Consider the following 16,506-nt stretch of genomic DNA (forward strand, 5'->3'; position numbering starts at 1 on the left):
AAGTATTCAGTATGATTTGAGCTCACAACCTTTACAACACAAGTCATGGTCCCTAACTTTAATAAAGTATTCAGTATGATTTGAACTCACAACCTTTACAACACAAGTCATGGTCCCTAACTGTAATAAAGTATTCAGTATAATTTGAACTCACAACCTTACCAACACAAATCATAATCCCTAACTGTAATAAAGTATTCAGTATGATTTGAGCTCACAACCTTCACAACACAAGTCATGGTCCCTAACTGTAATAAAGTATTCAGTATGATTTGAGCTCACAACTTTACCAACACAAGTCATGGTCCCTAACACTAATAAACTATTCAGTATGATTTGTACTCACATCTTTACCAACTCAAGTCATGGTCCCTAACTGTAATAAAGTATTCAGTATGATTTGATCTCGCAACTTTACCAACACAAATCATGGTCCCTAACTGTAATAAAGTATTCAGTATGATTAGAACTCACATCTTTACCAACACAAGTCATGGTCCCTAACTGTAATAAAATATTCAGTATGATTTGTACTCACATCTTTACCAACTCAAGTCATGGTCCCTAACTGTAATAAAGTATTCAAGTATGATTTGATCTCACAACTTTACCAACACAAATCATGGTCCCTAACTGTAATAAAATATTCAGTATGATTTGAACTCTCAAGCTTTACAACACAAGTCATGGTCCCTAACTGTAATAAAGTATTCAGTATGATTTGAACTCACAACCTTTACAACACAAGTCATGGTCCCTAACTGTAATAAAGTATTCAGTATAATTTGAACTCACAACCTTACCAACACAAGTCATGGTCCCTAACTGTAATAAAGTATTCAGTATGATTTGAGCTCACAACCTTCACAACACAAGTCATGGTCCCTAACTGTAATAAAGTATTCAGTATGATTTGAGCTCACAACCTTCACAACACAAATCATGGTCCCTAACTGTAATAAAATATTCAGTATGATTTGAACTCTCAAGCTTTACAACACAAGTCATGGTCCCTAACTGTAATAAAATATTCAGTATGATTTGAACTCTCAAGCTTTACAACACAAGTCATGGTCCCTAACTGTAATAAAATATTCAGTATGATTTGAACTCTCAAGCTTTACAACACAAATCATGGTCCCTAACTGTAATAAAGTATTCAGTATGATTTGAACTCACAACCTTTACAACACAAGTCATGGTCCCTAACTGTAATAAAGTATTCAGTATAATTTGTACTCACATCTTTACCAACTCAAGTCATGGTCCCTAACTGTAATAAAGTATTCAGTATAATTTGAACTCACAACCTTTACAACACAAGTCATGGTCCCTAACTGTAATAAAGTATTCAGTATAATTTGAACTCACAACCTTACCAACACAAATCATAATCCCTAACTGTAATAAAGTATTCAGTATGATTTGAACTCACAACCTTTACAACACAAGTCATGGTCCCTAACTGTAATAAAATATTCAGTATGATTTGAACTCTCAAGCTTTACAACACAAGTCATGGTCCCTAACTGTAATAAAGTATTCAGTATAATTTGAACTCACAACCTTTACAACACAAGTCATGGTCCCTAACTGTAATAAAGTATTCAGTATAATTTGAACTCACAACCTTACCAACACAAATCATAATCCCAAACTGTAGTAAAGTATTCAGTATGATTTGAGCTCACAACCTTCACAACACAAGTCATGGTCCCTAACTGTAATAAAATATTCAGTATGATTTGAACTCTCAAGCTTTACAACACAAGTCATGGTCCCTAACTGTAATAAAATATTCAGTATGATTTGAACTCTCAAGCTTTACAACACAAGTCATGGTCCCTAACTGTAATAAAGTATTCAGTATAATTTGAACTCACAACCTTTACAACACAAGTCATGGTCCCTAACTGTAATAAAGTATTCAGTATAATTTGAACTCACAACCTTACCAACACAAATCATAATCCCAAACTGTAGTAAAGTATTCAGTATGATTTGAGCTCACAACCTTCACAACACAAGTCATGGTCCCTAACTGTAATAAAATATTCAGTATGATTTGAACTCTCAAGCTTTACAACACAAGTCATGGTCCCTAACTGTAATAAAGTATTCAGTATAATTTGAACTCACAACCTTACCAACACAAATCATAATCCCAAACTGTAGTAAAGTATTCAGTATGATTTGAACTCACAACTTTACCAACACAAATCATGGTCCCTAACTGTGACAAAGTGTTCAACAGGAGGTTGGAAAGCAAGGAACAGACAAAAGACCCTTCCCATTCCCAAGGCACCCTTGGACTACCATGTCATGTGACATCATTGCTCTTTATCTGCAAATTACTACAAACTTTGCCCAGGAATAGGAAATGAATGTGTTAAATCAAGAAAAAAATATTATTTAAACCTTTCATTATATTCCACAGCTGTAAAAATTTTCATCTAAATATGAAAAGCGACAGGTAGAGGAAAAAGTGAAATTGCTCAGTGAATTGTAGACTAATATGAAGCAGAGTTTGTGTTCCTCCTGAAAACTGATTCTTTCTTACAGCCATATCCGGTGTGTTCCTGGCGCAGGAGACATTACTGAATTACACTGAAGCTGAGAGCATTTGTACTAGAAAGTATTTATCCTCTTTGGCGACTTTGGCACAAGTTACAAATGCTTTTAACCACGGCTATGAATCTTGCAGGTGAGAGACCTTTTACTTACAGGTTTACTCATTTGAGAGCCCGGTCACATATAGTTTTACTCGTGTGAGAGCCTGGTCACATATAGTTTTACTCGTGTGAGAGCTCTGTCACATATAGTTTTAGTCGTATGAGAGCCCTGTCACATATCGTTTTATTCGTGTGAGAGCTCTGTCACATATAGTTTTACTCATGTGAGAGCCCTGTCACATATAGTTTTACTCGTGTGAGAGCCCTGTCACATATAGTTTTATTCATGTGAGAGCCCTGTCACATATAGTTTTACTCGTGTGAGAGCCCTGTCACATATAGTTTTACTCGTGTGAGAGCTCTGTCACATACAGTTTTACTCATTTGAGAGCCCTGTCACATACAGTTTTACTCGTGTGAGACCCCTGTCACATACAGTTTTACTCGTGTGAGAGCCCTGTCACATACAGTTTTACTCGTGTGAGAGCCCTGTCACATACAGTTTTACTCATTTGAGAGCCCTGTCACATACAGTTTTACTCATTTGAGAGCCCTGTCACATACAGTTTTACTCGTGTGAGAGCCCTGTCACATATAGTTTTACTCGTGTGAGAGCCCTGTCACATACAGTTTTACTCATTTGAGAGCCCTGTCACATACAGTTTTACTCATTTGAGAGCCCTGTCACATACAGTTTTACTCGTGTGAGAGCCCTGTCACATATAGTTTTACTCGTGTGAGAGCCCTGTCACATATAGTTTTACTCGTGTGAGAGCCCTGTCACATATAGTTTTACTCGTGTGAGAGCCCTGTCACATATAGTTTTACTCGTGTGAGAGCCCTGTCACATATAGTTTTACTCGTGTGAGAGCCCTGTCACATATAGTTTTACTCGTGTGAGAGCTCTGTCACATATAGTTTTACTCGTGTGAGAGCCCTGTCACATACAGTTTTACTCGTGTGAGAGCCCTGTCACATACAGTTTTACTCATGTGAGAGCCCTGTCACATATAGTTTTACTCATGTGAGAGCCCTGTCACATATAGTTTTACTTGTGAGAGCCCTGTCACTTATAGTTTTACTCGTGTGAGAGCCCTGTCACATACAGTTTAACTTGTGTGAGAGCCCTGTCACATATAGTTTTACTCGTGTGAGAGCCCTGTCACATACAGTTTAACTTGTGTGAGAGCCCTGTCACATATAGTTTTACTCGTGTGAGAGCCCTGTCACATATAGTTTTACTCGTGTGAGAGCCCTGTCACATACAGTTTTACTCGTGTGAGAGCTCTGTCACATATAGTTTTACTCGTGTGAGAGCCCTGTCACATACAGTTTTACTCGTGTGAGAGCTCTGTCACATATAGTTTTACTCGTGTGAGAGCCCTGTCACATACAGTTTTACTCGTGTGAGAGCTCTGTCACATATAGTTTTACTCGTGTGAGAGCCCTGTCACATACAGTTTTACTCGTGTGAGAGCCCTGTCACATATAGTTTTACTCGTGTGAGAGCCCTGTCACATATAGTTTTACTCGTGTGAGAGCCCTGTCACATACAGTTTTACTCGTGTGAGAGCCCTGTCACATACAGTTTTACTCGTGTGAGAGCCCTGTCACCTATAGTTTTACTCGTGTGAGAGCCCTGTCTCTTATAGTTTTACTTGAGTGAGAGCCCTGTCACATATAGTTTTACTTGTGTGAGAGCCCTGTCACATACAGTTTTATTTGTGTGAGAGCCCTGTCACATATAGTTTTACTCGTGTGAGAGACCTGTGACATTCACAAAGAAAGCTATAGAAATACAGACAAGCTTGTGCGTTACATACTGAAAGCAGACACCAGTTACTGTGCACTAAGTGCTGAACTTGTACATACTGACAACAGATACCAGTGACTGCGTACTCAGTACTGTACTTGTACATAATGAAAGCAGACACCAGTGACTGTGCACTAAGTGCTGTGCTTGTACACACTGACAGTAGAAACCAGTAACTGTGCACTAAGTGCTGTACTTGTTCATACTGATAGCTGATACCAGTAACTATGCACTAAGTGCTGTACTTGTACATACTGACAGTAGATACCAGTAACTGTGCACTAAGTGCTGTACTTGTACATGCTGATAGCAGATACCAGTAACTGTGCACTAAGTGCTGTGCTTGTACATACTGACAGTAGAAAGCAGTAACTGTGCACTAAGTGCTGTACTTCTATATACTGACAGCTGATACCAGTAACTGTGCACTAAGTGCTGTACTTGTACATACTGATAGTAGATACCAGTAATTGTGCACTAAGTGCTGTACTTGTACATACTGACAGTAGAAAGCAGTAACTGTGCACTAAGTGCTGTGCTTCTACATACTGACAGTAGATACCAGTAACTGTGCACTAAGTGCTGTACTTGTACATACTGAAAGCAGACACCAGTAACTGTGCACTAAGTGCTGTACATGTACATACTGACAGTAGATACCAGTGACTGTGCACTAAGTGCTGTACTTGTACATACTGACAGTAGATACCAATAACTGTGCACTAAGTGCTGTACATGTACATACTGACAGTAGATACCAGTGACTGTGCACTAAGTGCTGTACTTGTACACACTGACAGTAGATACCAGTGACTGTGCACTAAGTGCTGTACTTGTACATACTGACAGTAGATACCAATAACTGTGCACTAAGTGCTTTACTTGTACATACTGAAAGCAGACACCAGTGACTGTGCACTAAGTGCTGTACATGTACATACTGACAGTAGAAAGCAGTAACTGTGCACTTAGTGCTGTACTTGTACATACTGAAAGCAGACACCAGTGACTGTGCACTTAGTGCTGTGCTTGTACATACTGAAAGACGACACCAGTAACTGTGCACTAAGTGCTGTACATGTACATACTGACAGTAGATACCAGTAACTGTGCACCTAGTGCTGTACTTGTACATACTGAGAGTAGATACCAGTAACTGTGCACTAAGTGCTGTACTTGTACATACTGAGAGTAGATACCAGTAACTGTGCACTAAGTGCTGTACTTGTACATACTGACAGTAGATACCAGTAACTGTGCACCTAGTGCTGTGCTTGTACATACTGACAGTAGATACCAGTAACTGTGCACTAAGTGCTGTGCTTGTACATACTGACAGTAGATACCAGTAACTGTGCACCTAGTGCTGTGCTTGTACATACTGACAGTAGATACCAGTAACTGTGCACTAAGTGCTGTACTAGTAGATACTGACAGCAGATACCAGTAACTGCGCTAAGTGCTGTGCTTGTACATACTGACGGTAGAAAGCAGTAACTGTGCACTAAGTGCTGTACTTGTACATACTGAAAGCAGACACCAGTGACTGTGCACTAAGTGCTGTACATGTACATACTGACAGTAGAAAGCAGTAACTGTGCACTTAGTGCTGTACTTGTACATACTGACAGTAGATACCAGTAACTGTGCACCTAGTGCTGTGCTTGTACATACTGACAGTAGATACCAGTAACTGTGCACTAAGTGCTGTACTAGTAGATACTGAGAGTAGATACCAGTAACTGTGCACTAAGTGCTGTACATGTACATACTGATAGTAGATACCAGTAACTGTGCACTAAGTGCTGTACTAGTAGATACTGACAGCAGATACCAGTAACTGTGCTCTAAGTGCTGTGCTTGTACATACTGACGGTAGAAAGCAGTAACTGTGCACTAAGTGCTGTACTTGTACATACTGAAAGCAGACACCAGTGACTGTGCACTAAGTGCTGTACATGTACATATTGACAGTAGATACCAGTAACTGTGCACTTAGTGCTGTACTTGTACATACTGATAGTAGATACCAGTAACTGTGCACTAAGTGCTGAAATTGTACATACTGACAGCAGATACCAGTAACTGTGCGCTAAGTGCTTTACTTGTACATACTGAAAGCAGACACCAGAGAGTGTGCACTAAGTGCTGTACTTGTACATACTGACAGTAAATTCCAGTAACTGTGCACTAAGTTCTGTACTTGTACATACTGACAGTAAATTCCAGTAACTGTGCACTAAGTGCTGTACTTGTACATACTGAAAGCAGACACCAGTGAGTGTGCACTAAGTGCTGTGGTTGTGACCATGTAAGAGTTTTCTATATTCTAGGCTCTCCTGTGTCCCCTTATAGTATGTAGTATTACATCTCTCATTGTGTTTTCTTCTGCAGGTGGGGCTGGGTAAAAGAACATATAGTCATTATGCTGCGACAAACGCCAGATGAAGATTGTGGACGATATAGCCTGGGGGTCCTGACAAGCGAGTGCCCAGGGCTGAGAGCTGATTCTGTGTTTTGTTTCTGGAGTAACAGTGAGTTTATAAAACGTCTGAAAGACCTGACGTATCATTTGTATCATAGCAGAGCCTAAACTATAAATATGTTATCTATACACATAAATAAACAGAACTAATGGCAGCTGGTGATTTGTGCAGTGTCAACATTTTCATTTTATACTTTTCTCTGCTCAGTACACTCAGTTCTATCACTCTGTAATTCTAGCGCAGATCGCTACATTGTCACTACAGACGGACAGCTATAGATAGACAGACAGACAGACAGATAGATAGATAAATAGATAGATAGATAGACATACAGACAGACATACAGATAGATAGAGATACAGACAAATAGACATACAGAGAGATTAGATACAGATTAGATAGACAGAGAGTTAGATATGATAGATTAGATAGACAGAAATACAAACAGACAGATTAGATTGACAGACAGATTAAATATATAGCAATCAATTCACTATCTGGGAAAGTAAGGGTGTAAATTAAAGTGAAAGTTAACTTTCATTCATCATTTTTTTATAAAATTGTTTAAAATCCTACTTTGGTATCTTTCAAGCTGCTATACTTGTTCGGCGTTCCTCTGCCAGCATGAAAAAAATGTTTTGGGTGTGCGGTGACGAATACCTCTAGATCGAATTCATTGGTACCCCAGTTGCATCTCAAACTGTTCTGTCTATGCCCCCGGGTTGAAGTGTGCATGCGGCTATCACAGAATTTCCTCCATGTGTAGATGCGCATTCATGATACCCGCATGCGCATCTCAATGAAAAGGGAATTCCTTTGACTTATGTAACAGCATTCAGAAAAAAAGCGATCGGACGAAGATACAAGTGTACGGCAAACAAATTCAGTAACTAGTGAGTCATATAGAGCAATAGATGCGGCTTTTATATTTTAATTATATGCTATTCATGTGTTTATTCATATCATAAAAATTGTAATATTTCTCATTTACGATTGAAAAAAATAAAATGTATTGGATACTAATCAAGCATTCCACATTACATATTTTTGATCATTATATAATATGTATCCGAGTGGAAAGGGTATTATTGCGCATGCGCAAAAAAATTGTCTGCACAAGAGCGAGGACGGCTAAATACATATACAGCAGGTGGAAGCTAGCAGGGGGGCTGAGGAACATAACAAAAGGTACCAAAAATAAAAGATAACATAATTTATGTAATTTATGTGATACATTCATTTCTTTCATATTGGCAAGAGTCCATGAGCTAGTGACGTATGGGATATACAATCTAACCAGGAAGGGCAAAGTTTCCCAAAACTCAAAATGCCTATAAATACACCCCTCACCACACCCACAATTCAGTTTAACGAATAGCCAAGTAGCGGGGTGATAGAAAAAAGGAGTAAAAAGCATCAAAAAGGAACTGGAAATATAATTGTACTTTATACAAAAAAACATAACCACCATATAAGGGGTGGGTCTCATGGACTCATGCCAATATGAAAGAAATGAATTTATCAGGTAAGTCCTTACATAAATTATGTTTTCTTTCATGTAATTGTAAATGTAGTGACGTATGGGATAGTAATACCCAAGACGTGGAACTCCACAGAAGAGTCACTAGAGTGGGAAGGATAAAATAAAAACAGACATTTTCCCTGAAAAAATTAAATCCACAACCAAAAAAAAAAGTTTTTCTCATAAATGAAAAGCAAAAACTTAAAACATAAGCAGAGGAATCAAACTGAAACAGCTGCCTGAAGAAATTTTCTACCAAAAGCTGCTTCCAAAGAGGCAAATACATAAAAACGGTAGAATTTAGTAAATGTATGCAAAGAAGACCAAGTCGCTGCTTTGCAAATCTGATCAAGTGAAGCTTCATTCTTAAAAGCCCACAAAGTGGAGACTGATCTAATAGAATGAGCTGTGATTCTCTGAGGCGGGGCCTGACCCGACTCCAAATAAGCCTGATGAATCAAAAGCTTTAACCAAGATGCCAAGGAAATGGCAAAAGCTTTCTGACCTTTCCTAGTACCGGAAAAGACAACAGACTAGAAGTCTTTCTGAGATCTTTAGTAGCTTCAACATAATATTTCAAAGCTCTTACAACATCCAGAGAATGTAAGGATCTCTCCAAATAATTCTTAGGATTAGGACACAGAGGGGACAAAAATTTCCCTATTAATATTGTTAGAATTCACAACTTTAGGTAAAAATTTAAATGAAGTCCGCAAAACTGCCTTATCTTGATGAAAAATCAGAAAAGGTGACTCACAAGAAAGAGCAGATAATTCAGAAACTCTTCTAGCAGAAGAGATAGCCAAAAGGAACAACACTTTCCACGAAAGTAGTTTAATATCCAAAGAATGCATAGGCTCAAAAGGAGGAGCCTGTAAAGCTTTCAAAACCAAAATAAGATTCCAAGGAGGAGAGATTGATTTTATGACGGGCTTGATACGGACCAAAGCCTGAACAAAACAGTGAATATCAGGAAGTTTAGCAATCTTTCTGTTAAAACTTGCAGACAAACCTTTATCCAAACCATCCTGAAGAAACTTAAAATTCTAGGAATTCTAAAAGAATACCAGGAGAATTTATGAGAAGAACACCATGAAATATAAGTCTTACAAACTCGATAATAAATCTTCCTAGAAACAGATTTACGAGCCTGTAACATAGTATCAATCACTGAGTCAGAGAAACCTCTATGACTAAGCACTAAGCCTTCAATTTCCATACCTTCAAATTCAATGATTTGAGATCCTGATGGAAAAATGGTCCTTGAGACAGAAGTTCTGGTCTTAAAGGAAGGGGCCAAGGTTGACAACTGGACATCCAGACAAGGTCTGCATACCAGAACCTGTAAGGCCATGCTGGTGCTACCATAAACACAAACAATGTTCCATGATGATCTTGGAGATCACTTATGGAGGAAGAACTAGAGGTGGAAAGATATAAGCAGGTTGGTAACGCCAAGGAACTGCTAACGCATCCACCGACTCCGCCTGAGGATCTTTGGACCTGGACAGCTACCTGGGAAGTTTCTTGTTTAGATGGGAAGTCATCAGATCTATTTCTGGAAGACCCCACATCTGAACAATCTGACAAATCACATCTGGATGGAGAGACCACTCCCCCAGATGTAAAGTCTGACGGCTGAGATAATCTTCTTCCCAATTGTCTACACCTGTGATATGTACGGCAGAAATTAGACAAGAGCTGGATTCCGCCCAATAAAGTATCCAAGATACTTATTTCATAGCTAGGGGACTGCGGGTCCCACCCTGATGATTGACATATGCCACAGTTGTGATATTATCTGTTTGAAAACAAATGAATGGTTCTCTTTTCAACAGAGGCCAAACCTGAAGAGCCCTGAAAATAGCACAGAGTTCTAAAATATTGATTGGTAACCTCGCCTCTTGAGATTTTCAAACCCCTTGTGCTGTCAGAGATCTCCAGACAGCTCCCCATTCCCAACCTGAAAGAATTGCATCTGTTGTGATTACAGTCCAGGTTGTACGAACAAAAGAGGCCTCTTTGAGTTATACGGTGGTGAAATGAATGGTTCTCTATTTAACCACCAAGTCAGATAAAGTTGAACATTGGGATTTAAGGATATTAATTGTGATATCTTTGTATAATCCCTGCACCATTGATTCAGCATACAAAGCTGAAGAGGTCTCATTTGAAAATGAGCAAAGGGGATCGCGTCCAATGCTGCAGTCATGAGACCTAAAACCTCCATGCACATAGCCACTGAAGGGAATAATTGAGACTGAAGGTTCTGACAGGCTGAAACCAATTTAATTTGTCTCTTTCCTGTTAGAGACAGAGTCATGGACACTGAATCTGTCTGGAAACCTAAAATGGTGACCCTTGTCTGAGAAATCAAGGAACTTTTTTGTAAATTGATCATCCAACCATGTCTTTGAAGAAACACTAGTTGATTTTTTGTGAGATTCGGCAAAATGTAAAGACTGGGCTAGTACAAAGATATCGTCCAAATATGAAAACACTGCAATACCCTGTTCTCTGATTACAGAGAGTAGGGCACCGAGAACTTTTGAAAAAATTCTTGGAGCTGTCGCTAGGCCAAACGGAAGAGCGACAAATTGATAATGCTTGTCTAGAAAAGAGAATCTCAGAAACCGATAGTGGTCTGGATGAATCGGAATATGAAGATATGCATCCTGTAAGTCTATCGTGGACATATAATGACCTTGCTGAACAAAGGCAGAATAATCCTTATAGTCACTATTTTGAAAGTTGGCACTCTTACAAAACGGTTTAAAATTTTAAGATCCAGAATTGGCCTTAATGAATTTTCTTTCTTTGGGACAATGAATAGATTTGAATAAAACCCCAGACCCTGTTCCTGAAACGGAACTGGTATAATTACCCCTGAAAGCTCTAGATCTGAAACACACTTCAGAAAAGCCTGAGCCTTTGCTGGATTTGCTGGAACGCGTGAGAAAAAATCTTCTCACAGGAGGTCTTACTCTGAATCCTATTCGATACCCTTGAGAGACAATGCACTGAATCCATTGATTTTGGACTGAAACTGCCCAAATGTTTTGGAAAAATTTTAATCTGCCCCCCACCAGCTAAGCTGGAATGAGGGTTACACCTTCATGCAGACTTGGGGGCTGGCTTTGGTTTCTTAAAAGGCTTGGATTTATTCCAACTTGAAGAGGGTTTCCAACTGGAACCAGATTCTTTGGGGGAAGGATTGGCTTTCTGTTCCTTATTCTGTCGAAAAGAACGAAAACGATTAGAAGCTTTAGATTTACCCTTAGATCTTTTATCCTGAGGTAAAAAAACTTCCTTCACCCCAGTAACAGTTGAAATAATTGAATCCAACTGAGAACCAAATAAATTGTTACCTTGGAAAGAAAGAGATAGTAATCTAGACTTAGATACCATGTCAGCATTCCAATATTTGAGCCACAAAGCTCTTCTAGCTAAAATAGCTAAAGACATAGATTTAACATAATTTTTTTTTTTTTTTTTTTTTTATTTGTTATTTTTATTAAAGATTTTAACAATAACAGTTTTCACTGGTCATCAATACTACAAAGCTTTCATGAGTAATTCAACAATGTTTTGTAGGTAATGTCCATTATACCAGCTTTTCTCTCTTCCCCCACCCGTCTTGGGTAGACTTGAGTCAATTACCCATGTCTGGGTTCTTGTCATGGGCCTTTCTTGGAGGCTGGACAGATAGGGAACATAAATTTTGATGATATCAAAAATAGCATCATAGATAAAATGATTAGCATGTTGAAGCAAGCAAACAATGCTAGACAAATCAGGATCTGTTTCCTGTTGCGCTAAACTTTCCAACCAAAAAGTTGATGCAGCTGCAACATCAGCCATAGAAATGGCAGGCCTGAGAAGATAGTCAGAATATAAATAAGCTTTCATTAGATACGATTCAAGTTTCCTATCTAAAGGGTCCTTAAAGGAAGTACTATCTTCCGTAGGGATAGTAGTACGTTTGGCAAGAGTAAAGATAGCCCCATCAACTTTGGGGATTTTTTCCCAAAACTCCAATCTAATTGCTGGCAAAGGATACAACTTTTTAAATCTAGCAGAATGAATAAAATAAGTACCAGGCCTATTCCATTCCTTTAAAATCATATCAGAAATAGCATCAGGAACTGGAAAAACCTCTGGAGTAACCACAGGAGGTTTATAAACAGAATTTAAACGTTTACTAGTTTTAATATTGAGGACTAGTTTCCTCAATATCCAAAGTAATCAACACCTCTTTTAACAAGGAACGAATATACTCCATCTTAAAGAGATAAGTAGATATGTCAGTGTCAATATCTGAGGTAGGATCTTCTGAATCAGATAGATCCTCATCAGAGGAGGATAAATCAGTATGGTGTCGGTCATTTGACATTTAATCAACTTTATGAGAAGTTTTAAAAGACCTTTTATGTTTATTAGAATGCGGAATAGTAGACAAAGCCTTCTGAATTGCATCAGCAATAAAATCTTTTATATTCACAGGGATATCATGTACATTAGATGTTGAAAGAACAACAGGCATTGTACTAGTACTGATGGATACATTTCTTTGCATGTAGAAGCTTATCATGACAACTGTTACATACTACCGCTGGAGATGTAATCTCCGCTAACTTACAACAGATACACTTATCTTTGGTAGAACTGTTATTGGGCAGCAGGAATCCAACAGTGGTTTCTGAGACAGGATCAGATTGAGACATTTTACAAATGTAAGAGAAAAAAACAACATATAAAGCAAAATGATCAATTTCCTTAAATGGCAGTTTCAGAAAAGGGAAAAAATTGCAAACAGCATAGCCCTCTGAACATAGAAAAAGGCAAGAGGCACATAGGAAGTGGGGTTAAAATAATAAAATTATTTGGCGACCAAGTATGACGCGCAACGCAAAATGACATTTTTTGGCGCTAACAATATCCGGAAATGACGCAACTCGCGTCATGTCAGACGCAACCTTGTGCAAGGAACCTGGCGTCAACTAAGACGCTGGAAATGGCGAATTTGCATCACCGAAGGTACCTTCGCGCCAAAAAAATTCTCGCGCCAAGAATGATGCAATAAATTAGCATTTTGAGGCCTCACAAGTCTAATTTTGCCCATGAAAATTAATGAAAACAGTCAATTTTGAAGAAAAGGCTATACCCCAGGTAAGAAAAAATAACTTCCTAAATATATTTTCCCCATTTTGAAACTGATAGTCTGCAAAAGGAAATATACATAAACCTGACTCATGGCAAATATAAGTAGAATACATATATTTAGAACTTTTCATTAATACATAAAGTGTTAAACCATAGCTGAGAGTGTCTTAAAGGGACATAATACTCATATGCTAAATCACTTGAAACTGATGCAGTATAACTGTAAAAAGCTGACAGGAAAATATCACCTGAGCATCTCTATGTAAAAAAGGAAGATATTTTACCTCACAATCTCCTCAGCTCAGCAGAGTAAGTTCTGTGTAAAAAGTTATACTTCACCTGCTCCCAGCTGCAGGTAAAAATAAAAAAAAATGAAGAAATGAACAGCAGCCAATCAGCATCAGCAGTGCTGAGGTTATGAACTCTTACTGTGATCTCATGAGATTTGACTTAACTCTCTTGAGATTTCATATTAAGCTTCCTTTACCTGATTGGTGAAATAATATGAGCGTTCACGAGGCTCATCCCCTAAGCTGTCCCAGGACAGACACACTAAAATGCTGCTTAGAAATCCTTTACAATGGGATGTGGCTACTGAGGAACTTTTGAGGTAAAATATCTTTCTTTTTTACATAGAGATGTTCAGGAGATATTTTCTAGTCAGCTTTTTACAGCTATGCTGCATCACTTTCAAGTGTTTAAACATTTGGGTATTATGGCCCTTTAAGTAATGAAAACATACTTACCTGAAGACACCCATCCACATACAGCAGATAGCCAAACCAGTACTGAAACGGTTCAGTAGAGGTAATGGAATATGAGAGTATATCGTCGATCTGAAAAGGGAGGTAGGAGATGAATCTCTACGACCCATAACAGAGAACCTATGAAAAGGATTGTATATCCCATACGTCACTAGCTTATGGACTCTTGCCAATTACATGAAAGAAAAATATTTTTAAATTATACACGATTATAAAGAAAAAAACTTAGCGACTATATAGTTTTAGATTTGGTGAATGCATAGCATAATTCACATTTCTTAAAATTGTCTTTCACTTTAGCTCAATATTATGACTCATAGGGGTTGATTAAATAATTTGTTAGCACATGTAATTTTAGCATTAGAGACCCTGCAAGTCTATGTGTTTAACACGTTAAAAGGGATAAAGACATATGTAACGTACCACTCAGGAGCCACAGAGAACTGCTGGTCCAAATCAGACACGGCTGGTGAGCCTATCAGCAGCGGCAAATGTGCAGCCGGGTCATGCTTCTTCCAAGCGGTATTTTAATATGTGTTTAACACTTTTTAGGTTCGTTAGTGCTAAAATAACATAACCATTAGAGCTGTAACAAATTGACGTTTTTGTACTACAATGTGCCTTTAATAATTACTGCTAAATGTGACATTAATCTGCATTTCACTGGTCTAAGACGAGTTTTATAACCAGACAGCAGCAGTGAATGAGAATCAGTAATTACTGCACCTTTAATCATCCTTGTGCTAAATAATGTAAAAAAAAAATAGAAAGCAAATAATGCGCTACCACCCAATAAAAACTACAAATTAAGAACCAACAAATTATAGTAACAAATACATTGAACAATACTATTTTCCACACACTGCTTCTCAACTTAGCAGTTTATAAATATTCATGAATGTTCAGAAAAATGTCCCTTTAATCAAAGGTGTAATGTTGGAAAACAGGTAATCGTGATGGTCCTCTATATCCCTTTTATTCAGCGTGTCTTATGTTGCAGCTTCTCAGCACAGTCCCATCTGTGAAAAAAAAATGCTGAAAAATATGAAGAAAGAGAAGCGCAGCACGCTCTAAGTGTAATCTGTTTGGTAGTTATCAATTATTAAAAACCCCTTCCCTGGGTATTACTCACAGGATCGTTCTGTATGATGTGCGCATCAGGTTGTACACAAAAAACAATAAGTTCTGTTTTTAAAGTTATTGTCTCAGGGAGGCTACCAGGGCTCAGATGTTGTTGGCACCTATTGAGTGAGCTGAGAGACATAGATTTGTAAGTTTTTATATTTTATTTCACAATAAACGTGTTATACTTTAAACACTGGAGTGGTATCCCTTCCATGTTTGATTGTGGACTGCCGTGGGAAAGTGAAACAATCTCTCCGGTTGGACAGGCTTTCCAGACGTCACTGAGGGAGGTTATCTGAGGAACAAACTCCATGGTTGTATACAACCTGATGCGCACATCATACAGAACGATCCTGTGAGTAATACCCAGGGAAGGGGGTTTTGATAATTGATAACTACCAAACAGATTACACTTAGAGCGTGCTGCACTTCTCTTGCTAAATAATGTATCAGCAGGAATTAGCAGCTCTGAATACTAGTTACCATGACGATATGAAGCAAATAGGTTACGTGTAATTTTATGTGATGATACATAGATTGCAAATGACATATAGAATTTAGCGCCTATGTCACATGACCTCTTCTGACCAATCAGAGTTAGACATTTATTTTGGTGATGGCACCTATGAAAGCCTGAGTGCCAGCTGGATAACCAATGAGATTTCTCACTGACTAACTGATCTGTTATGATTGGTGGAAATAATATTAAATACTGGTTTATATTTGTGCCAAAACATGTCAGATAACAATTTTGCTTTTTTGTTGTCGTCTGTTCTACTTAGTGTTTTACTGCTCCGTCCTGATGCTCAGTGTCTTGCTGTTGACCAGACCCCAGCTAGTGCCATACTTACTTTACAGGGGTTATGTATTGATGGGATAATTTGTATGTTTTTATTATTGTATGTCCCAATTTCAGATACTTACTGAGTAGTAATACAATGTCATTCTGTAATGCAGCTTT

General features: G+C 38.2%; 1 protein-coding gene across 1 annotated transcript in view; it reads left to right on the plus strand.

The window, feature by feature from the left end:
* The window catches only part of FBXO3 (F-box protein 3), a 286,571-nt gene that overhangs the window by 174,434 nt on the left and 95,631 nt on the right, over positions 1–16,506 (plus strand). The window contains exons 12-13 of the mRNA XM_053689329.1: positions 2,563–2,704; positions 6,880–7,019. Of these exons, the coding sequence (XP_053545304.1) occupies positions 2,563–2,704; positions 6,880–7,019 (282 nt within the window). The remainder of the gene's footprint in view (positions 1–2,562; positions 2,705–6,879; positions 7,020–16,506) is intronic.

The sequence above is a fragment of the Bombina bombina genome, chromosome 7, assembly GCF_027579735.1.
Source record: "Bombina bombina isolate aBomBom1 chromosome 7, aBomBom1.pri, whole genome shotgun sequence".
Lineage (NCBI taxonomy): Eukaryota > Metazoa > Chordata > Amphibia > Anura > Bombinatoridae > Bombina > Bombina bombina.